Source organism: Mus pahari, chromosome 12 (assembly GCF_900095145.1).
Source record: "Mus pahari chromosome 12, PAHARI_EIJ_v1.1, whole genome shotgun sequence".
Lineage (NCBI taxonomy): Eukaryota > Metazoa > Chordata > Mammalia > Rodentia > Muridae > Mus > Mus pahari.
The window spans coordinates 37,073,577-37,096,877 of NC_034601.1; the positions used below are offsets into that span (position 1 = coordinate 37,073,577).

The 23,301-nt window shown below is 39.4% G+C and overlaps 1 protein-coding gene across 1 annotated transcript in view; it reads right to left on the reverse strand.

Annotated features, from left to right (window-relative positions):
- Positions 1-8,684: 8,684 nt before the first annotated feature.
- Gap43 (growth associated protein 43) overlaps positions 8,685-23,301 on the reverse strand; it is a 95,530-nt gene continuing 80,913 nt past the window's right edge. The window contains exon 3 of the mRNA XM_021209462.1: positions 8,685-9,357. Within this exon, the coding sequence (XP_021065121.1) occupies positions 9,272-9,357 (86 nt within the window). The 3' untranslated portion in view covers positions 8,685-9,271. The remainder of the gene's footprint in view (positions 9,358-23,301) is intronic.

Here is a 23,301-nt window from a genome sequence, read left to right on the forward strand (position 1 = left end):
GGAAGAGGGGGAGAGGGGAGGAGGGGGAGAGGGGGAGAGGGAAGAGCCACAAAATAGAAACAAGTTACTAGGAGAGGTGATTTATTTAGTTTACAGTTTTCAAGGCAGAAATCTTAAGTGGCACAAAGGGACTTTATACTGAGAGTCCCTTGGTTACATTGCATCATGATCCAGGAAGCAACAGTAGGAGCCTGTGTTGTAGAAAGTAAGTGATTATATTTGAAACCAAGAGTTGGATAAGCTGGGTTGGACAAGCTTGTTCTTTGCATAATAACACACTGGGCAGAACTCAAAGGATAAAATGTGAAATGTCAAGGGTATTTCTGAAGGAACTAACTCATGTCCACAATGAATCTGTGGATATTGACTAGGCTCCAACTCCTGGAGAGCCAATTGCTACCCAGTAGTGCCAAATATGGAGGTTATCCCCCCTTTTTATTATTATTTTTTATTTTTATTTTTTATCAGTTTTTATTAGGTATTTACTTCATTTACATTTCAAATGCTATCCCCAAAGTCCCCCATACCCTCCCCCCCTGCTCCCCTACCCACCCACTCCCCCTTCTTGGCCCTGGTGTTCCCCTGTACTAGGGCATACAAAGTTTGCAAGATCAAGGGTCCTCTCTTCCCAATGATGGCTGACTAGACCATCTTCTACTACATATGCAGCTAGAGACACGAGCTCTGGGGGTGCTGGTTAGTTCATATTGTTGTTCCACCTATAGGGGGCTATCCCCTTCTATATATAATAAACCATAGACCCTTGTGGGGAAATTCAAGCCATATTGAACCCATATTATAAGGAAACTAAAAATGATTTGGTTGGTGGTTTAGTCCCTGGGAGCTCTTGGGATTCTGGTCGGTTGATATTGTTGTTCTTCCTATGGGATTACAAACCCTTTAAGCTCTGCCAGTACTTTCTCTGGCTACTCCATTGAAGATCCTGTGCTCAGTCCAATGGTTAACTGAGAGCATCCACCTCTGTATTTGTCAGGCACTGGCAGAGTCTCTCAGGAGACAGCTGTATCAGGCTCCTCTCAGCAAGCACTTGTTGGCATCCACAATAGTGCCTGGGTTTGGTAACTATATAGAATGGATCCCCAGGTGGGGCAGTCTCTGGATGGCCTTTCCTTCAGTCTCTTCCATACTTTGTCTCTGTATCTCCTCCCATGGATATTTTGTTCCTCCTTCAAAGAAGGACCGAAGGATCCTTCTCCTTGAGCTTCATGTGGTCTGTGAATTATATCCTGGGTATTCCAAGCTTCTTATCAGTGAGGGCATACCATGTGTGTTCTTTTGTGATTGGGTTACTTCACTCAGGATAATATTTTCTAGTTCAGTCTATTTAACTAAGAATTTTATAAAGTCATTGTTTTTAATAGCTGAGTAGTACTCCATTGTGTAAATGTACCACATTTTCTGTATCCATTCCTCTGTTGAAGGACATCTGGGTTCTTTCCAGCTTCTAGCTAATAAGACTGCTATGAACATAGTCGAGCATGTGTCCTTCTTCTATGTTGGAGCATCTTTTGGATATATGCCCAGGAGTGGTATAGCTGTGTCCTCAGGTAGTACTATGTCCAATTTTCTGAGGAACCACCAAACTGATTTCCAGAGTGGTTGTACCAACTTGCCATCCCACCAGCAATGGAGTATTCCTCTTTCTCCACATCCTTGCCAGCATCTGCTGTCACCTGAGTTTTTGATCTTAGCCATTCTGACTGGTGTGAGGTGGTATCTCAGGGTTGTACTGCAGAGCAATTGTGATAAAAACTGCATAGTACTGGTACAACGACAGACAGGTAGACCAATGGAATAGAATTGAAGACCCAGAAATGGACCCACACACCTACGGTCACTTGATCTTTGACAAATGAGCTAAAACCATCCAGTGGGGAAAAAAAGAGCATTTTCAACAAATGGTGCTGGTTCAACTGGTGGTTTGCATGTAGAAAAATGCAAATCAATCCATTCTTATCTCCTTGTACAAAGTTCAAGTCCAAGTGCATCAAGGACCTCCACATAAAACCAGATAAAACTAATAGAAAAGGAAGTGGGGAAGAGCCTCGAACACATGAGCACAAGGGAAATTTTCCTGAACAGAACACTAATAGCTTATACTCTAAGATCAAGAATAGACAAATGGGACCTCATAAAATCGCAAAGCTTCTGTAAGGCAAAGGACACTGACAATAGGACAAAAAACGGTAACCAACAGATTAGGAAAAGATCTTACCAACCCTACATCCAATAGAAGGCTAACATCCTGGATTCTTACATGCCCCGGGGCCTTTAAGTTTCATCTTTCTCCTTCCTGTCATGGCAGTGATTCTCTTTCACTTCTTTCTCCCGGAGCCCTCACTGGAGCAATCTAAAAGTCCTGCCTCTATCTTTCTGCCCAGCTATTGGCTGTATGGCAATTCTGTATTATCAGTTGAATCTAGCTGGGGGCAGGGACCTTCAGGTCTGGAAGTGGAGCTTTTGGGGAGCTGAAACGAGACAAAGCATTCGAATCGATTCCCCACATTTGGTTATTTTTTTTTATGGTGTTATTATATAGAGAGGTCAGCCTCCCCTGCCCCACATTTATTCCCTTTCTCAGCCTGGCAAAGTAATTCATTCACATGTACACATGCAGGCAGACTTGTAGGTCTCACAAAGGTAGGACAGTAGACGGAGTAACATAAGGCGCTATAGAGAGCTCAGGTTTTGATTGGAGAGCCTTTATAACTCTCCCACTGAGTCCAAAATAAGGGACAATTCTCTGATAATTGTGTGCTTGGTTGGTCATTTGTCATCTTGGTTTAGCCTTCAGTAGAGCCCCACAGGCATTAAGAAACCACAATAGCCATGCTAGATTCCCATCTGCAAGAATAACAGAGTATCATTAATAGTGTCGTGGATTGATGATTGTCCATGGGATTGGTCTTAAGTTGTGCCAGTTATTGGTTTGCCGTTTCCTCAATCCCTGCATTCCTTGTAGACTGGATATGTTTTGGGTTAAGAGTTGTGTGGGTGGTTTGGTGTCCCTGTTGCTCCACTGGGGTTCCTCCATGGACACAGGAGGCAGCCTCCTCATGCTCCATATCCCTAATGCTGTGAGTCTAGCATGGCTGTCCTCTGAGAGACTTCACCCAGTAGCTGACTCAGAAAGTTGCAGACATCCATAGCCAAACAGTGGATGGAGCTGGTGAACTCTTAAGGAAGAGTTGAGGGAAGGAGTGCAGCCCCTAAGAGGATAGGAACACTAAAGGAAGACCAACAGAATCAACTAACTTGGACCCTTAGGGCTATCAGAGACTGAACCACCAGCCAAAGAACGTACATGGACCTAGCCTAGGCCTCCCCACACATATGTAGAATATGTGCGGCTTGGTCTTCATTGGGTCCTGAACAACTGGATCAGGGGCTATCACAAGAGCTGTGGCCTGTCTGTGGGATATGTTCTTCTAGCTGAGCTGGCTTGTCTGGCCTCAGTGGGAGAGGAAGTACCTAGCCACACAGAGAGCCACTCAGAAGAGAAGGGAGGGGGCATGTGGGAAGTAATATGGGAAAGCTGACCTGGTGAGAGCAGTGAGTGGAATATAAAGTGAATAAGTAAAAAAGAAAAAAAAAAAGAAGAATAGCTGATTTTTTTAAAAAGAAAGAAACCACAACAGTACCCGCCAATTTAAAATCCCCATCTTTAATATGGCAAGCTATATAAAAACATATGAATTGTTTGACCTAATTTTTAGCATTTTATGCAGCCAATCTAGCAAATCCTCTCATTACATATCAAAAATATAGTGCAGTAAGTAGAATATATTGTTGTAAATGTATACTTGCATACATGAATGGAGTACTATAATTTCATATATAATACCTAAATCAGCTTATGAAATAAATGTACAGTATCGGCTTTTGTTGTCATCAGTGTGTAAGCAGATGTCTCAATATACAGAGGAATACATAAACACATAAGTGGATGTTGTATGCATTATTGCTTAAGTCTGAAATGTCTCCACAGGATCAGGGGTTTGAATTCTAGTTTTCCAGCTGGTGGAACTTTGGGGGGAGAGTTTGGAGCCTTTGATAGTGCATATAGGTGGTTGGTGTAGGTCACTAGGGTTAGAGGACTATAGGTTAGCTGTGTTTCTGGACCAAGCTCTCTGGTTCCTAATCTGCTAAGTTGTGATAAGATAGGTTGCATTGAAAACTAAATCTCTAGGAAGCATTACGGTCTAGCCTCCATGCCTTCCCTGTCATTATGGTCACCCTTTAAACTGTGAGCAAAACAACAACAACACCCACCATCAACAAAAACTCCTGCCAGATATTCTATCACAGCAAAAAAGAAGAGTAGCATACGTGTGTACACATATACATGTGTATGTGAGTACATGCACACACACACACACACACACACACACACACGAATACATTTGCACCCACACTGGCAAAGGCAGACAAATATTAAGGCTATATATCTAAATGTCAACTTCACTTAATGTGGTATGATAAACTTGGGATATATGTATATGTGTTTGTGTATGTGTATGTGTATGTGAATGTGTATGTGTATATGTATATGGGAGCGGAGCAAGTGGACCGTGACGCCAGACAGAAGAACTGGAAAGGTTGAGCGGGCCAAATTCCTGGGATTCTCAGAAATGAGATAGCAGGCATGGGGCCAGCTTCCCACCAAGCTCTACTTGATCTGGAACATGTAACCCTGACACCTCACTGAGAGGGCCATAACAATCAGTCATGTAGGGCTCCCTATGCAAATAGAGCATCCCTAACATCTTAGACTGAGCCAGTGGGAAGCATTTACCCCTGGATCCCATCCTACTCCCAAAATGTTTACAAGAACATTATCTGCATGGAATGAAATGCATGAATGATTTCACCAGTGCTTCCCAAGGATACACAAAGACCCAGCATATGTGTAGTAGCATTTGGGAAGCAGAGGCAGGAGGATCATAAATTTAAGATCATCCTTTGATAGGCGGCAAGTTCAAGGCCAGCTTAGTGTACAGGAGATTGTGTCTCAAAAAGAAAAATATCTTAGAAGAATACTATGTGGTTCCACATCTTCTGTATTATGCAACATTTCTTCCCATCTAGAGATACTGTAATTTCCTAAAATATATATAGGAAGTACCATCTGGGACATAATACTTGCTGGGATTGCTATCTACCACACATACCTGTAAGAAAACAAACCAGGCAACTAACCTACTGAAAACATTCATTGAAAATGCCTGGGTTGCCTTAGTACTTACGATTCTCATAGCTGTAATTTTGCCTGCATTCCTGGTGACTGTGATTTTTTTTTCAGTTAGACAAGATAAAGTTGCAGTCCTATGGGGATAAATATATAAAAGTCATGGGCTTTGTAGATAGCTTTAACCATGTAGGGAATAAAGTTAAGCAAGAGTTTCATTTGAAATCAAAAAAGCCCACATTTATTATACCATCCTCATTAACTGACATTTCACTAGAAAGGTCACCAATTAAGTTATTTTTATAGCCAGGTGAATAGAAGTTATGTTTCCATGACAACAGATGGTGCATAACAAGGTTTTTAAAAAAAGGTTAATGGAACTTCTGGTGAGTTTAATGATGATGTGTGGAAATCATTCCTGCAGTTGGTTTTTCTATTGTGCACCAGCTTTCTCTCAGGGCTGGCCATTGTTGAGAACAATGGTTTTTCTTTTTCTTCTTCTTCTTCTTCTTCTTCTTCTTCTTCTTCTTCTTCTTCTTCTTCTTCTTCTTCTTCTTCTTCTTCTTCTTCTTCTTCTTCTTCNTCTTCTTCTTCTTCTTCTTCTTCTTCTTCTTCTTCTTCTTCTTCTTCTTCTTCTTCTTCTTCTTCTTCTTCTTCTTCTTCTTCTTCTTCTTTGGAGATTTCTAAATGCCAATAGGTATGAGATTTAGAAAGAGGACTAGTTAACCCAGCCTCATCTGGTTGAGGAGTTGGACAGAGGAAGAGGTAACAGTAGAAGTCAGCCAAGATTGCTTCAGCGATTGTTCAGGGCAGCATATATAACATGTATCCTCATCTTTTTCTGTGGGTCACCACATGAAGTAAATTAATTAAATGATACGTAAAGAGATGGAGGGTCTTACTTCTCCTGATCTAAACCACTGGGTAGAGAATGTTGAACATGATGGAGAGGCAGCAAAGTGGGAGTCTGAATAGAAAGCCCTTTGCCCTCAACGAGCCTCAGATAGTGGTACATCGCTGCTGGAAAGTCTACATTCCAGTAGAGCCGAGCCATGCAGCTTGATCTAAAGAACTTATTTCCTGAATAGAAAGCAATGGCTGTACTGGGAATGGGATCCTGGGCCTGGTGCCCTGTGATCGTCTCACTCTTCCAAAGGATCACCTGTCTTTGCTGAGGATATTTGGACTCATTCGCGGTCCAGTTTTTAATCTTTCAAAGTAATGTAAAGTAGATATTGTGGTGCGAACAACTTACGTTGCTTTAGAATGTATTCTCAATGGTCTATGACTTTGTCACCCTGACTTCGAGTGTGTACGTTTGAGTCCATTATTTTTGTATCCAAGTGTGGACTTTGTCTTTAAGACATACGTCATAAGTCATAAGACAACATGTCAAGCTCTCTACTATGTTTTTTTTTTCACTTTTAAAATTCTATCAAGAAACCAATATTTTATGAGTGAAATATAAGTAGATAACCATAAGAAAGATGAAAATTTCAATTCTAACATAAAGATGAAAGCCACTAAACACTGTATATTAACATGGATTTTTAAAGACTCCTATGATTGCAGTGGATTTGATGGCACATATTTTCAATACATAAACAAATTCTATGTCAAAGCCATAGCAATGGTGATCTGAAGTACAGACTTGGGCTGAGGGATGGATCAAAGCACTGATCCTACTGGGAAATAAAGTGAAGTAGAAGAAAATTCCTAAAGTGGTAAGTAGCTTCCTGGTCAGCCCATAGGAGATGGATCCAACCTAAGGATGGCCTTTCCCCCTATTTTACTTTGATGATTGATGCTTCTGTGAGACAGTGCTTGCACTCCAAGTTCTCGCTTCAATGTTTCCCACACAAAGAATTTCTACTGCAGAGTGGAGTCAAACATTCAACTCGTTTTAATACGTGGCAGAATACTTTTCGGTCTTTTTCTTCGTCATACTTTCACCCAATGGAAATTACACTTAGTCTCAGTAATCAAGTGAAGATCGCCTTTGGTGCACATGGGACTCAAGCTCCACGTGGCATCAGATTTCTTTGAAGCATTAAAGCCACTGCTTGGAGCTTAGAGGAATTGCCAAGTTATAAGTTGGATTTCTTAAAATGATTTTTAAAAAAAAAAAATCCATGATCATTACCATCTTTATCATTGACTTCGTTTTCTCCTCCTGGCATAGACACTCTGTGTATAGATAAGCATAAGGAGCAGGATGGAATTCTCTAGCTGTGTCTGGTCTGGAAAGAATCTTATGGCTATTGTGGAACATGACCACTTGTAGTTTAGAAAATTAAAACTAGAAGGAAATTTGAACACGATTAATCTATTAAGAGTTATTCTCTCACTTACACTCTCTCCCTGTCTCTTTCTCTCCTTCCTTTTTCCTTCCTTTTTGCCCTCTTTCCTTCTTCCCTCCCTCCCTCCCTCCCTCCCTCCCTCCCTTCCTTCCTTCCTATTTGCTTATCTTCTCACTGGCCAGCTAGTGAGCCCCATATATGTACTTATCTTTGCCTCACCAAAAGTGAATCACAAACAAGTCCCACCTTGTTTGGATTTTTTAAAGGGGGATTAAAGTCCAGTCCTCATGCCTAGTAAGCAAAGACTTTAACAACTGAACTGCCTTAACATGTACCATTTATTACATACCAGCATCATCTGGTGCAACGTTTGTAACTGTGAACCAGCCTTGTGGGGGGATAGACATTCATAATCGGAGGGGAGGAAAGGTAGAATTGACTCTTTCAATATTCAGGTTAAAATAAATCATCTAAACAAAAGCCGTGAGGTTTCTAAGAGATACAGACATCTCTATGATATTTCACCTAGTGAAGCCTGAAGCACTTTCCATCTGATAAACCAAAATTCTTCTGAATCATGAAAATACTTGCTTTGGGTAAGAACAAACCCTAGACTTGAATTTTGTGTGCTTCTCCCACAAATTCCTGTGTTGAAACTCTAACCTCTACTAAAGGTTGTGGTTTGACAATAGAATCTTCACAATCAAGTCAGAATGAGGCTATTAGGGTAGACTTAATCCAGTATGGCCAGCATCCTAAAAAAGAGATAAACTTGAACACAAAGAAGTGCGTAGAGGGAAGATATGAAGACATGTAGGAGAAAGGTAGCCATCTAGAATAAGCCATAGCAGAAAGCCTCCAGCGCACCATATTTTTATTGGCTTCAGAAAGAATCAACAAGGCCGATATCCTGATTTCAGACCTCTTGTTTTCATAACTGTGAGATAAATGTCTGTTGCTTAAGCAACACCGTGGTTCTCTCTCACAGCATCCCCAGCAAGCTATTGTGGTACCCAACTATCCCATCAGGATTATAGCCCTTGGTGCTGGCCAGGACATGTGCTTCCCTCCCCAGAGCTGTTGGCAAAACAGAGCTCAGAAAAAAAGATGAAGAGTCCGATGTGTGGGAACAAAGCAGCCAAAGAGATATGGGAAGGAAACACAGAGACACCAAATTTGATTACTCTCATGATTTATTAATATTCAGATTGAAAAAGGAGCCTCACAGCCTTAAGTTACGCTAATTGGCACATTTGCTTTATTTATTTATTTTTAAAACAAACCAGTTTTTTTTTTTAATTTTTTAACCTTTTTGTTCATTCCATCACATTGAAAATGAGGAAACAGAAATGGTTTTTGAATTCACTTAATATTTTGGACTCCTCAGAACGGAACATTGCACACACACACTTGGAACAGAGAGAAATAGAGAGGAAAGTGGACTCCCACAGGGCCACACGCACCAGATCAAAAAACCGGGGTACAGTGCAAGAATTTCCCAAGATGACTGCATCATCATTACCAAAAACTCGCCATAACAACACCAAGAAACAAATGTTTAAGCCACACTGTTGGACTTGGGATCTTTCCTGCTTTTTTTTTTTTTTTAATGTTTGCCACACAGAGAGAGAGGGCTCATAGGTAGGAGAGGACAGGCTCACACACGTGAGCAGGACAGGAGAGGAAACTTCAGAGTGGAGCTGAGAAGGGCAGGAGAGACAGGGTTCAGGTGGGGGCAACGTGGAAAGCCATTTCTTAAAGTTCAGGCATGTTCTTGGTCAGCCTCGGGGTCTTCTTTACCCTCATCCTGTCGGGCACTTTCCTTAGGTTTGGCTTCGTCTACAGCTTCTGAGGAAGAAAACAAGATGGGGGAGGGAGAGGAAGGTTAGTATTTTGTCTCTGGAATCTGTTCAATGGTACAAGGCATTGCTTCTTTCCAAAGCATTGAATAAGGGATGGCAATAATGTGATGATTAATACCCAGTAATACAATTTTCTAGATCAAAAGCCTTTAGTCTAGGATGCTGCTCAGCAACACACAAGGAAGAAAAGGATGAGTCGTTCCTCCGTAGATACTACATTCTTTACTGTGTTCACGTGCGTGCGCACGCATGTGTGTGTATGTGTGTGTGTGTGTGTGTGTGTATGTATGTGTGTGCATGTGTGCTTCCATGCCCCATTCCCGTGTGTGTGTGTGCGCACACATACGCGTGTGTGCATGCATGCGTGTGTGTGTGTGTGTGTGTGTGTATGCATGTGTGCTTCCATGCCCCATGCCCGTGTGTGTGCGCGCACGTGCACGTGCGTGCATGCGTGTCTGTGTGTGTGTGTGTGTGTGTGTGTGTGTGTGTGTGTAAGTTTTAGGTCAGAGGACAGTTTGCAGGGAGGAGTCAGTTCTCTATTCCCACCAATGTGGGTACCTGGAATTGAACACAGGCTGGCCATCTTGACCATATCTCCAGCCCATCACTGTGGTTATCAGTCTTCCATCCTCACAACTGAGATTCGGCAATAACCTTGTTTTCCTGTTGCTTAGTGTCAAAACAATTGCAGCAAGTAATTCATATGGTTCATTGAGCATCTGTCCCAATTTATCTTGCCATTTATTTTTAGTAATGTGAAATTTGAAAAGGAAAATATGTGAATTTTGACCTCCATTGGAGCTAGGGGAGCCTACTGATAACTGCCATTTAATTAGGACAAAGGCGATCTCCCTTGAGTGGGTAGAGAGTTGGATCTTGTTCTTTGTGCTCTCCTTTCCTCAACATAGTGAAAACCACATAACACCTGGAAACATGGTACCTATCTTATGACCATGAAGACACAATCTGTGTCCTAAATATGGTGGAACAGAAAGAAAATTCATCATTGCATGGGGTGTGCCACACTTGAACACCCCTTTCCATCATCCTTTTCAGTGAGGGAGATAAATAACCAACCACTTTAAAACACTGAGGTGGTTTACAGTCTCTTGCAGTGGAATGCAATACGTTCCAAGGGAAAACACAGATCTGTGACACTGGTATTGCTTTGCTTAACAAGGTAGATTTATATCTTTATGAAGGTTGATTCCCACAATTTTAAAACTTTCCCTGGAGAATTCAGCCAACAGATTATATACCACAAGACATTCTACTAGTATACCAGCCTGTATAAACAAAATCCATTTTCTCTAAAATTACTTGGTATCAACTAATCAGATATCTTATGCCGCAAACCAACATCGCCCTTAATTTCAATGATCTTTCAGACAGAAGTTGTAGACTCAGCAAACATCACTATCCATGGTTATAATTTATGATAGTGGAATGATGCAAAGCAAAATAAGCAGGGGGTGGGGGATGGGAAGTCTGTGGCTCAAAAAATGGGAGAACAGACAAAAGGAGCAGTGAGTCTTGTTCCTATGACATTATGACATGCTTAGTCCTTCCAGCCATGAACTCCGAGAACACATGTAAGGTGGCTTCTATTAGGGATGCCCCCTCAAGCCTACAAGTCCAATATGCTCTGGGGACTGGTCACTCGGGCATCTCCTGACGAGCATGAATGGAAGCCAGGATCCCAGACTGGAAGTGGATTTTCCACTTAAAGCATCCTGCTTTAAGCTCAGGGAGTCACTCTTATCAGATAGGCAGTTGTGAGAACTCTTCAAAGTCCTAGCTCACCAGGGATGAGTCAGTTTTATAAGCCAGTTTAAGGATGAGAACATCAATCCTGCTATGCTAAGATTTGTGTTTTCTACATGCTTTCTGGTGTTAAAGATACCTATGCCCTTCAAAATATGGCTTTTATTACTGCTTTTCCTCCTCTTCATACCTGCTCTGTTCCGGTTTTTCTGGAACAGAAAACAGAGTCAGGATAGTGTTAGTAGCCCGGCAGATTTGTATTTAATTAGAAGGCAGTGGGTATGTTTTGAAAACACTAAAGAAGAAAAAAAAAAGATGCTTCAGAGAGATTAAGCTAGCAATATTAAATAAAATGGATTGCTAATGGGAGGAGATGCAGAGATTAGGGAAACAGACCTCATTTAGCAGGTCATTATAAATTATGAAAATGTGTGTGTGTCTTTCAAGTTGCTCATACAGAGGCTAGGGTTCAGGTAAAGCTGAACAAAGAAAGACCACCACCATCAAACATAGCCTTGGAATTCCTTCTTTGTGGATATATTAAAAAATATTTTCCAAAATATCCATGGTTTCTATAATCAAGCCTCATCTCATCAGTACTATAAGTAGCTGCGAGGAATAATGTTACCTTATAATGACTCGCTCCTGCCCAAAGTTTTAAAGTCTTACAGGTTTTGCAGAGCTCACCATTCGGTGTGAGATACCTTTACAACAGAGTGGTTACTCAGAAAGACCCTTTAATAGTATAGCTTTCCAGGCTGGTGAGATGGCTCAGTGGGTAAGAACACCCGATTGCTCTTCCAAAGGTCCAGAGTTCAAATCCCAGCAACCACATGGTGACTCATAACCATCTGTAACAAGATCTGACTCCCTCTTCTGGAGTGTCTGAAGACAGATACAGTGTACTTACATATATATAATAAATAAATAAATCTTTAAAAGAAAATAGTATCGCTTTCCAACTGACAACTATTAACTTTCAAAGATCATTGTCTCATTACAAGTTTTTGGATAAAGTAAACTCAATATTGTCACCATAATATTACATGTGCTAGTATTCCCGGAGGATTATGGAGCTCTAGTGAAATCTTTTCTAAAAGAAGGCTTCCTAACTTAAGTCCCTGAGGTACTGGTATAGCAATCTAGGATTCACATGGTACCCAGTCCAGCTCAAACCTTTGAATATTAAAAGTACTCCAAAAGTGGTTTAATACCTTTGTTGGCTCTGAGAAACAATTTTAGAGGCCTTTAAAATTATAGAAGCATTCAAATTCAAATGACCCAGTAGCATATAGATGGGTTATATGTAGAAACAGAAGTCTTCAAATCTATCCTATTGAAATAAAACCTTTGGAACTATGAGACGTGTGATTTAAGGGAAATATGAAACTCAAAAGAAAGGGGGTTGTGTGCTGGGTAAAATAAAAAAGATTTTGTACTTATACAATAGCAAAAGAGGGAATTCTAAGAAAATAAACAGAAGAAAAGATTCCAAATGACTTTGAACAGCAGCTCTATTTCTGGCCTTTCTTGGGATGGAATCAAGTTAAATCCTCTTCAATTCGAACAGTTTTTCCTGTCATCCTTTGCTTAGGCCTAAGACAATGATGAGTACAGAGCTAGTCATTACTGACAGTTCTTTATTAAAAGAAATTTTTTAACCTACAATTTTTTCCTTGATACTTCAAACTGTATATATGTTTATTGACTTAACTGATGTAGTACACATCTGCAGTTTGGCAAACACATCTTTTGTGATGGTTTGAGGAGACAGTGAAAACAATAATAAATATCCCAGTATAATTAAAATCTTTCTTTACATTTAACAGAAAGAAATATTTATAGCTACAGAGCCTGATCAGTGATGGAGACTTTTAACATAAAACTTAGATATAAACTCCTTGTCTAAATAAAAATATCCATTTTTGTCCTTATATTTGCTCCCTTTTGAATCCTTGGTCTCCAGCATAGAGATAATACAGGGGGAGCTCTCAATAAGTGTTGGGTGAAACAAGAGTAAGTAAGTTCATTTCATAAACGAGGAAATTGAAGTGCAGAAAGAATTGTTCCCTAACTCATATGGTTTGCTGACAGCCAAGCCATGACTAAAGTATGGCTCTTCTACTTGTTTTATATCAGCGGAACAAACTTGAGCAGCAGAAGTCGGGAAAATACTTAATTTACCACACGAGCACTAGAAAACCAGTAGCCAAAGTCTAGAAGCTTTCAATTCCCTAAAACACTGAGATTTTTGTTTAGGCCCCAGAAAATGACAGTTGATGGGATTCATTGAATCTCATTTAACTGAAACTTAATTCAGAGGAACACATAAAGTTAAATCTGTGTATATCTTATTTTGCTTGAAATATGAGTCCTTTTCCTGCCAAAATATTGAGCAGAAAGATCGATCGCATTGTTGTTGTTTGAAATAAAGAGCTGACTATGTCATGAGAGTAAAATGTATCAAATCAGGGGGCTTGGTGAAACTTTTATAGGTTTGCAAGAAATTATTCGAAGAAAAATAAAAGTGGGAAGGAAGAAACACTGGAAAGTTCCAGCCTCTCACCCTACCCCACTCAGGATGGATGGACTCGATGTGAGGTCAGCTCAGAAGAAACCATGATATTGCTAAAGAAAACCCTACATACCTATGAAAGAAACTGTAGTCAGACACGGGTAATACCTACTTTAACAGGACCCACTTTTACAGACACTAAATGCAGACTGTGACGGATTTTAACATCAGACAGAAAAAAAATTGGTTAGAATCTCTGTAATTTGGAGTAGGTTCGTTTGAACACATATGCAGGAAAGACCTTCTCTGCGTTATTAATGATGTCAGCCATAAACAAGTTGTACAGACAACAATTCACACTGGCCATTCAGTTGTGGATCTACAATTTTGTGTTTTCTTCTGGAAATGACTGTAAGTTATGACAGTCCTGGCCCTTGGTTAAGGTATGTTGCTTTATCTGACACTTCTAAGTGGCTGTTGATACTCTTAACAGTTTTAAGCAGACTTGTACTGTGTCATGCCTATCCTTACAGCTTCGTTAACCACCTCATGTTACATTTGGGGCATATCAGGCAAAAGATTAAATAATTTATGTAAGTTGTACACATGGATGGTAAGTGACAGCTTACTCCAGCCTGTCATAGAGCCCACTCAAGCCTTCTTTCTTCTTGATATTGCGTCCTCTGTTCTCAGCTTACCTGAATCAGGATGGATGGATTCAATGAGAACTGTGACACTATATAGATATTCAGTCCCAGTGCCAATAAAATCTAGACATTGGACTTGCAAACATCTCAAAATAGTGGGGAGAACCCCGATTAGTGTTTCATAATATGAAAGCTGGCCTTGGCACATTCTGGTGCTAATTATGTAATCTGTAAATGCTAGAGATGAGTTAATATGTAATCTTTGGCATTTTGAAAAAAAAAAACACTTTAATCATGGTGGGAAGTGTGAAAGACATGAATGGCTGAGGCCAGCTGGTCACTCCAATTATCACAATCCAATTAGCATAAATAACTACATCCCTCATGTAGAGCATCACCCTCCCTCTGTGACAGTTGTTACTTAAGAGCCTGAAGAAGTTAAAGGACTGAAGTCACATAGTAGGTGCCAAGAGACACCGATTGTTGGATAACAAGGGAGGTAACAGGGCTCAGAGCTGACAAATGAGTCTGATGTGGGATACTGAAGTAAAGCAGAATCCATGAAAGTTAAAGAGTAGAACACAATTTTCCTCAGCCATTTGTCTCTGGATGCTACTTTTAATCATATTAAGCACAAATTATAATATTAATATTGATATTTTGGTTAAGATATTATAGGGGAAAAAAAATCACTGCACCAATGGTCTGGATGTTTGAATTGCCCCAAATTTGTACATGGAAATCTTGATCCTAGGTGTTGCTATTAAAAGGATTAAAAGGTAGAGCCTTTAGCAGTGATTAGGCCATGAGGATGGAGCATTCATGATTTGGCAGAGAGTTCTTTAAAACTGGACCGCCAAGCACTCACTATTGCCTTCTACCATGTGGAGACACAGAGAGAAGGATTGATCTTTAAGATCTCAGGCCTTCACTTGACAAAGTGAGCTGGTTGTCAGCCTGATTTTGGATCTACCATATGCCAAAAAAGTGAGAAGTAAATTTCTGTTACGTAAAAGCCACCCAATTTGCAGTATATTTTTTCATATCAGCCAAGCTAAACTACTTTGACAATATATACGTGTATGTGTGTGTGTGTGTGTGTGTGTGTGTGTGTGTGTGTGTGTGTGTGGTAGAGGGATGTATCATATGACTGGATGATGTCTCTCCACGTTGATTATGATCATATCAAAATTAGCTCTGCAAATCTGGTCCTCTCATGGGGACTGGTGATGCGTTTCGGTGGCTTGCATTAAGAACAAGAAAAAAAATATTCTTGTGTTTTTTTAAGCATGAGGTTGAGAGAACTTTCAAATAAAACATGTCATATTTTTCAGAGTAAACAATTATATCCACAGCAGAAGCTTAAGCTGTAAATTAAAAACAAACAAACAAACAAAACATTGAGTTCAGCTTTTTCTTTATGCCATAGTCTAAGTCATGTGAGTGCCACCTAGTTATAAAAAGAATATTGAGATAACTTAGACAGGCAATTTTAATATTTCACAAATATTTGTAACTTGCCTATCCAGCATTTTAGTCTTTGCAAAACCCTGCTCTTTTCAACTTAAAGAACTCTTAGAAATTATCATGCTTGTAGGAAACCTCTTAATTTTATCATTTATTTATGTGTTAACTTAAAAGAGAAAGTCAATATCATAGACAATAAAGTCATATATTATTCATGCTTCAAAGCTGAAAGACACTTGAAAAAGAAGGAAAATGTGGTCATCCATTCATTAATGCACCTAATGAAAGTGACTGAGCTATGTTCTGGTCTATGAGTTAGGAGTAGATTAGTAGTGATTACAATGAAACTCAAACTGAAAATGTCTGTTTTCTGAGACTGTATATGCTACGCAGTTTCTAGAATGATTTGTTGCTTATTGGGGCACACACACACACACACACACAGAGAGAGAGAGAGAGAGAGAGAGAGAGAGAGAGAGAGAGAGGGAGAGGGAGAGAGAGAGAGAGAGAGACTTAGAGTTCAACATCATTTCTCTTGAGTCAAATTCTCTTAAATTTACAAAGTTGGATGTTCTTAAAGGGTTTTCATACGTTAAAAAAACGGAAGACCTTCTTAGTTTCCCACACTTGTGACTCACAACTACCATGCCCTCCCCACAGTTCTTTTCCTGGTGCTCTTCTGTTATTGGACCCAGAGTTGTGTACATGTTAGGCGAGCTAGGCCAGTGCTCTGCCAATTAGCAACATCCCTAACTGTACAACGACCGTTCTTTAAAATGCTCCAAGTCACATTAAAAGAACAATAAATACATTAAATATCCCTGGATCCATTTGTACCGTGTAATGGTAGTCATAAATGACAAAACTAAGGAAGAGATTTGGGTGAACAATTTCACCATGCTCATTCAAGGTGTACGTCAACCTGACTCTCCGTATCCTTGCTGAAGAAGGTTCTTGCTCTGATGGGCTTCATTCATTTCCTCGAAAGGGTGAGTGGGAATAGCATGTCTGTGCCTTCCTTCTGTTGGTGAGCAAACACCAGGAGCATATGCAGCAGCGGCTGCTGGCGTGCCCAGCCAGACAGCCCGGTTGCGATGCTGTTAAGAGGGATGGCGGTGTTCCCAGCTGCCGACGCGCACATGCAGCTCTAATGGCCCCGTTTCTTGGCTCTCCTCCAGGTCCCTCCACAGCCCTACATTACGGAAATTAGGTTGAGTGGATTTCCGAGTAAAACATTACCTCTTGGGACCTGCCCAGCTCTCCCCAGCCTTGTCAACATTGATTAAATAGAAGCTGCTATCATCCTGGGGCCATGCCCACAATTACTCTACCAATCACCACTGGGCTGGGTGCACTTCCCTTTTCCTTTTTAGTTTCATCTTTCTTGAATATTAAGCATCCTTACCTCGAAAGCTCAAAGGGAAGCAAGCAGGAGTGCTTAGCAGCATACTCGCGTATGGCCCTTTTGTGACTCAAACCATCTTTTCCTTGAGCTGTACACCAGATGTCAAATTGGAGCCTGGGCTGGCTTTTGGTTTTCCCTGGGATCCATATTTTCCTTTGTCATTTACTTTGTTTCATATTTTAAATTATATTAAAATGCCAAGCGCGTACACATAATTTTTGGTGTCAGGATAATGAACTAAATTACACTTCCACCCTTGTCCCTTGTTTTCTGAGCCTTTGAAAGAGAAAATAATCTGTTTTATGCACTTACATTTTTCAAAGAGTAACAAATAAGAATTTAATTAAGAAGAAATGTCAAAGGCAGCTGCCACAGGGTCTCAGTGATACCCAAAACATACCATTACCATCCACTCGCCTGCCCTGAGAGTTTCAGGACTGACATCTATTTTTTCCCCTCTACCTTTCTAGATAAAGTGAGACCCTCCACAATACTTCTACATCTCTGGATGAAAGGATATGTGTACTGTGAACAGCATTATACAGAAATGCAGACACCCAGAAAAGGAACATTATTGACCAAGGGAATCCATTGCTCTAGAAGCTAAAAGGGAATACAGGTTTTCAACCAATAAAAGGAAAGCTGGTGTTTTTATTTGAAAGGAAAGGTGATCCAAGGAGTAAAGACAAAAGTCAAAGAGGGTCAACTTGCACTGGAAACCTTATTTTATTTTTAGAGATCTATTTATTTATTTTATGTATATGACTGCTCTATCTGCATGGACATCTGAATGCCAGAAAAGGGCATCAATCCCATTACAGATGGTTGTGAGTCACCATGTGGTTGCTGGGAATTGAACTCTGAACCTTGGGAAGAGCAGTCAGTGCTCTTAACCACCTTGCCACCTTGCCACTTTGGAAACCTCTTAAACTTTATGCATACATTTAGTCTACACAATCATCAAAAGCTAATGTCCTGCCTCCTCCCAGTACGGACAAATAGAAAGAGCAACAGTTACAACTTATATAAGTTGTCTAATAGATATCAATTGTCTCTGGCATAGGAGGCAATAAATACATGAAATTATGAAACTGTATTTCTTTGTGTATGTGCATATATGTGTGTTTACGTGTATACGTATGTATGTATTATGTATGTATGGTGCTAGGAAGTCAAACTTAAGGCCTATCAAGCTCTCCACCTGAGCTACATTCCTAATCGATCTACTTGATTTCTTATCATGATTAAAATGAGAAAGTCAACTTCTAAGAGTAGAAATTCAAACCCCAAACTTAATAGTATTTTCACAGTAGCATAACTCCAAGAGAGACTTATTCCTGCATCCATCCTCCCAGATAAGTTACACACTGAGTGGCTAGTCATATATAATGCTATAGAGGCGTTAGTTCTCTATAATTACCAATATACCAGAGTGATCTGGTGTCTGGATCTAGTTCTGAGGCATTAGTTCTGTGAGACGGGAGAGGAGAGGAAGGATGGGGAGTTGGCATACAGATAAGCATTTATGACACTAGGAGCACAGAAATTTTGTGATTTGTGACACCAGGGACAGAAAGGTAACTACGATGCTGTTTGTCATTCAGTGGCAATCAGATAAGGTTCTGCCTCAGGGCTTCCTGTGTTCCCCTGTCTTAGTCGGGATTTCTATTCCTGCACAAACATCATGACCAAGAAGCAAGTTGGGGAGGAAAGGATTTATTTGGCTTACATTTCCATACTGCTTTTGAACACCAAAGGATGCAGGACTGGAACTCAAGCAGGTCAGAAAGCAGGAGCTGATGCAGAGGCCATGGAGGGATGTTCTTTACTGGCTTGCTTCCCCTGGCTTGCTCAGCCTGCTCTCTTATAGAACCAAGACTACCAGCCCAGGGATGGCACCACCCACAAGGGGCCCTCCCCGATTGATCACTAATTGAGAAAATGCCTTACAGCTGGATCTCATGGAGGCATTTCCCCAACTGAAGCTCCTTTCTCTGTGATAACTCCAGCTGTGTCAAGTTGACACNAAGCTATCCAGTACATCCCCTAAGAACTAATTTATCTATACTTCTAAAAGTTAAAGCTCCCATCTGACAAGACAGAGGAAAACACCCAGGCTTCATCAGAGACTCTAAAACCCTAACTTTGTGTCTGTTCTCTCAGCATTGCAGAACCTATTCAGTAAGTAGACTGCAAACAATCACTGTGATGTTGGACCAGTTTGCGTTATGAACTTAAAAATTCTTTTTATTTTACTATTTTATTTCCACTCCCAGGAACTCTAGTTTTGTGCACACACACACACACACACACACACACACACACACTTTACACACATACTTCAATATTCTTTTGAGAATGAGTAACACATATATCTAGTTTTGATTTTGTAGATATTGTAAATAGCTTACCACAGCAAAAAATAAAGAAGAAAAGGAGAGGGAGTAACGAGAGAGGGAGGGCAGGAGGGATGGAGGGAGGGACGGAAGGAGGGAGGGGAGGAAACCTTTCTCGGTGTTACCCTTGTTTCTTATTTGGCATTCAGATCTCTACATCTATGCATACTTCCCTGTGCCTGTCAGAGGTTTTCTGTACATTGTAATGGTTGCTACTTGTGACTTGTAATGTATTCAATGTATACAGAAAATACTCAAAGTCATTTGAATGTGTACTCTCCAACTCTCAAGATCAAGTTCAACTGATATTTCCCAGTTCTAAACTAGCCTAGGGAGAACTAATCACTCTTCCTCTTCAGAAGGGAATTGTAGTTCTTGTCTTATTTGCTGATGTGTGGAGTCTTTTCTAGTCTTTAGTTGATCATAAACTGATGTTTTGTCCAGGGATATATTTACATGAATTTATACTCCACAAAAGTAGGAGTTTTTAAATTTGATAAGCTGATGAATCTCAATGCTTAAAACATGCTTGGAAAAAATAGCATGTGTTTGAATTGTCTCCTAGCAGTGGAATTGTGTATAATATCTATGCTCGCAAAATACTAAAAGTGATTTTAAAAAATAGAGTAAAATCCATGAATCCTTTTAAAATATAAATAAAACTTCAATAACCTTAGGCAGGAAAATTTTGTACCTATAGTGAAATTCCAACTTTTAAATGGGGGTTACAAAATGAGTCTCAATAAACCAAAGTTCATAGCCATGGAAAGCATTTCCTTGGTAATTTTAAAGTTATTAATTTCACTAACAGTTTTCAAGATATACAAGAAAAATTTTAAAAGAATGATATTTTAGGCATAACTATTGTTAATTAGCCTAGAGTAGTGGCTATGGCCTAGTCCTAGAATTAGACAGCATTAACTCCCCCTCCCCCCCGTGATATTTTACTATGCCTCTGCATTACTTACTTAACCTCTTGTAGCTTCATTTTCCTTATCTATAATTAGCAGACATGTTGTCACCTCTCTCATGAGGTTGTTATAAGAACTAAAAGTGTTGATTTAAAGTCCTTCACAACATACTTCATGCTTAAATCATTTGCTGGTTTTGGAAAGGAATGTTGTTCAATGTTTGCTACATGCCAAGTATTGTATTTAGAAGCTTGACACAAAACAACTCTCTCTCTCCCTCTCTCTCTCTCTCTCTCTCTCTCTCTNTATATATATATATATATATATATATATATATATATATACATACATATATATATGTGTGTGTATAGTAAGAATATTTAATTTTCTAATATTTTATATTTTCATATTTTAATAAAGTAAGAATAGTAAATTAACAGAAATGAAGAAAACTGAACATGGAATGAAGAAAGAAAGAGTGTCTTTTCTTGGCTCACATGGATGCATAATAAATGAGTTGACTTCTTCCTCTTCCTCACTAGTAAGAACTCATCCAACTTTAGAGGCACTTTCAATTATTCTAACAAAAAGAAAGAAAAGTTTGTGCCCTACAAGGCTCTTAGTTTGAGAATGACTATCTAACTACCCATCTTTCTTTCTTTCTTTCTTTCTTTCTTTCTTTCTTTCTTTCTTTCTTTCTTTCTTTCTATCTATCATCATTGATGTTATATTTCTTATGTATAATATATATGTATATATCTTATGTAAAAAATATATGATATATATAATATATATGAAGAGATCAAATATATTATATCACATATAATATATCATATAACACATTATATATATCTTATATTATTATATATTATATATATTATATATAATATTTTATATATATATAATATATATGTATAGCAAGAGAGAAAAAGAAAGAGAAAGAGTTCTTTGAAAAAAGGAAAAAGCTTTAAGCTTTGAAGTTGGGCCTGAAGTCCAGAAATGATTTTAAAGGCAAAGATGAAGAACTGACCAAATTAGTAGGGCAGCAAAACAGAACATCAGAGGTTGGCAGGATAAGAGTGAATTGAAGGCTCGTGAGTGGGACTATACAACATTTCTGCTGAATCTTCAGCTTACATACAAAGGAATCTACTTCCTACTGAAACTTCATACTGGTTAATTTCAATTGCAATGGCAGGTCTGGGGCTTACTTAGCTCTGTGTGTAGAAAACATGAACGCATATTAAATAAGCAGGATCTAAACTGCCACTTATCTCAAGCTGGGTAGTGAAACTTGCACCCCAATGGACAAGTTGAATGGGGAATAGGAATTCTTTTCTAGAATTTTTTTTTTTTTTTTAGAATTTTCAGGTTATCATAGACAATTTTAAGAAAAAAAAACTTCATTCGATCATGTTTATAGAATTCTATACTTTAATAATCCATTACTAAAGTTTTAAAAAGAATCATACAGAGTGAGATTTCACTGCTCTGTTATGAAAAATATTTTTGATTTCCAGGAAGTCTTGTGGTTATGTGGGGAGGGGTTTGAGCTGAGGACAGGACCCCAGAGAGGACTTCTTCGAGGCAGCCATACTTTTCACTCATGTACAACACTCCTGCCCTGACCTGCAGGACTTAAATGACAGAGTTCTTGAGGGAAGGGAGCTGCAATGACAAATTTAGGATCAGGAGACGCAAAGGAAGGAGACAAGACAAAAATTCCTATTCAAGTCTCATTTACTCTTGGGAAATGGAGGGTTTATAAAGCTGACAACTACCGATAGTATTTGCTCAGATATACAGGCCAAACCTGTGCTTGGTAACACATTGATGTCAAAGGAATGTCCCCATTGTAAAATGTCCAGAGAGCCCCCTATCTTAAAGCGTCCTGAGTCAACAGAAGCAAGATAGGAGAAACAAAGACAGTTAATAGATGATGGCCCAGGGACAGAATGGAGACTTGAGATGCCAGGGGCTTCTGGGCCCCAACAACTCCATAATCTCTATCTTCCCACATAAGAAATCCCACCAAAGTCTGGACACAGTCAGGCTCGAAAGTAACTGACTGTCTTCTCAAATGATGTCCCAGCCCCCCCAAAAGTCACACTTCTAAAAACTTTTGTCAAATTGACAGTAATTGTCACTTCCCTTTCTTCTCCTCAACCTGGAAAGTTCTCCCTGACACATTTTGGAGGAAGTTACAATTAAAGAAACAAACCAACAAACACGTAGATATCGTGCACTGCCCACCACGGCAGACTGTATCCTCAAACTGTGAGGCACAGTAAACCCTACCTTCTTCCAACAACCAGAAAATGAAAACTCCAAAGTAAGCCAGCCTGGCATTATGTATTTGATATTATCTATTAGGGTTTAATACTTAAGCTTAGGAGAAGTTTAACAGGAAAAGCAAGCTTATTGGCCATTTTTATCCATATACTCTCTTGGCTTTTTTTTTTTTTTTTTTACCATTTTTTTCTCTTATTGAACTACATATAAGCTTTGTATGACTCCCTGAAGTGAGCCACCCCAGACCTTATCCAGAGATTTTTTTCTTACTTTTTTTTTATTCTCTTTATTTTATCTAGAGATTTGTGTCTTTTTTGTAGTTTCCTTTATCTTTTGAGATAATAATTGTAAGGATGGCTAAAACAGTCCTAAGGAATTATACTATCAACGATCTACCTTAAAAAAAAAACAAAAAACAAAAAACAACAACAACAAAAAAACTATAGGTCTGCATATAACTCTACATGAATAGTTCAAATGAAAATTTCCCATCTGAGCTGACAATGCTCCCTCAAAGAGCCAAAGACTAATAA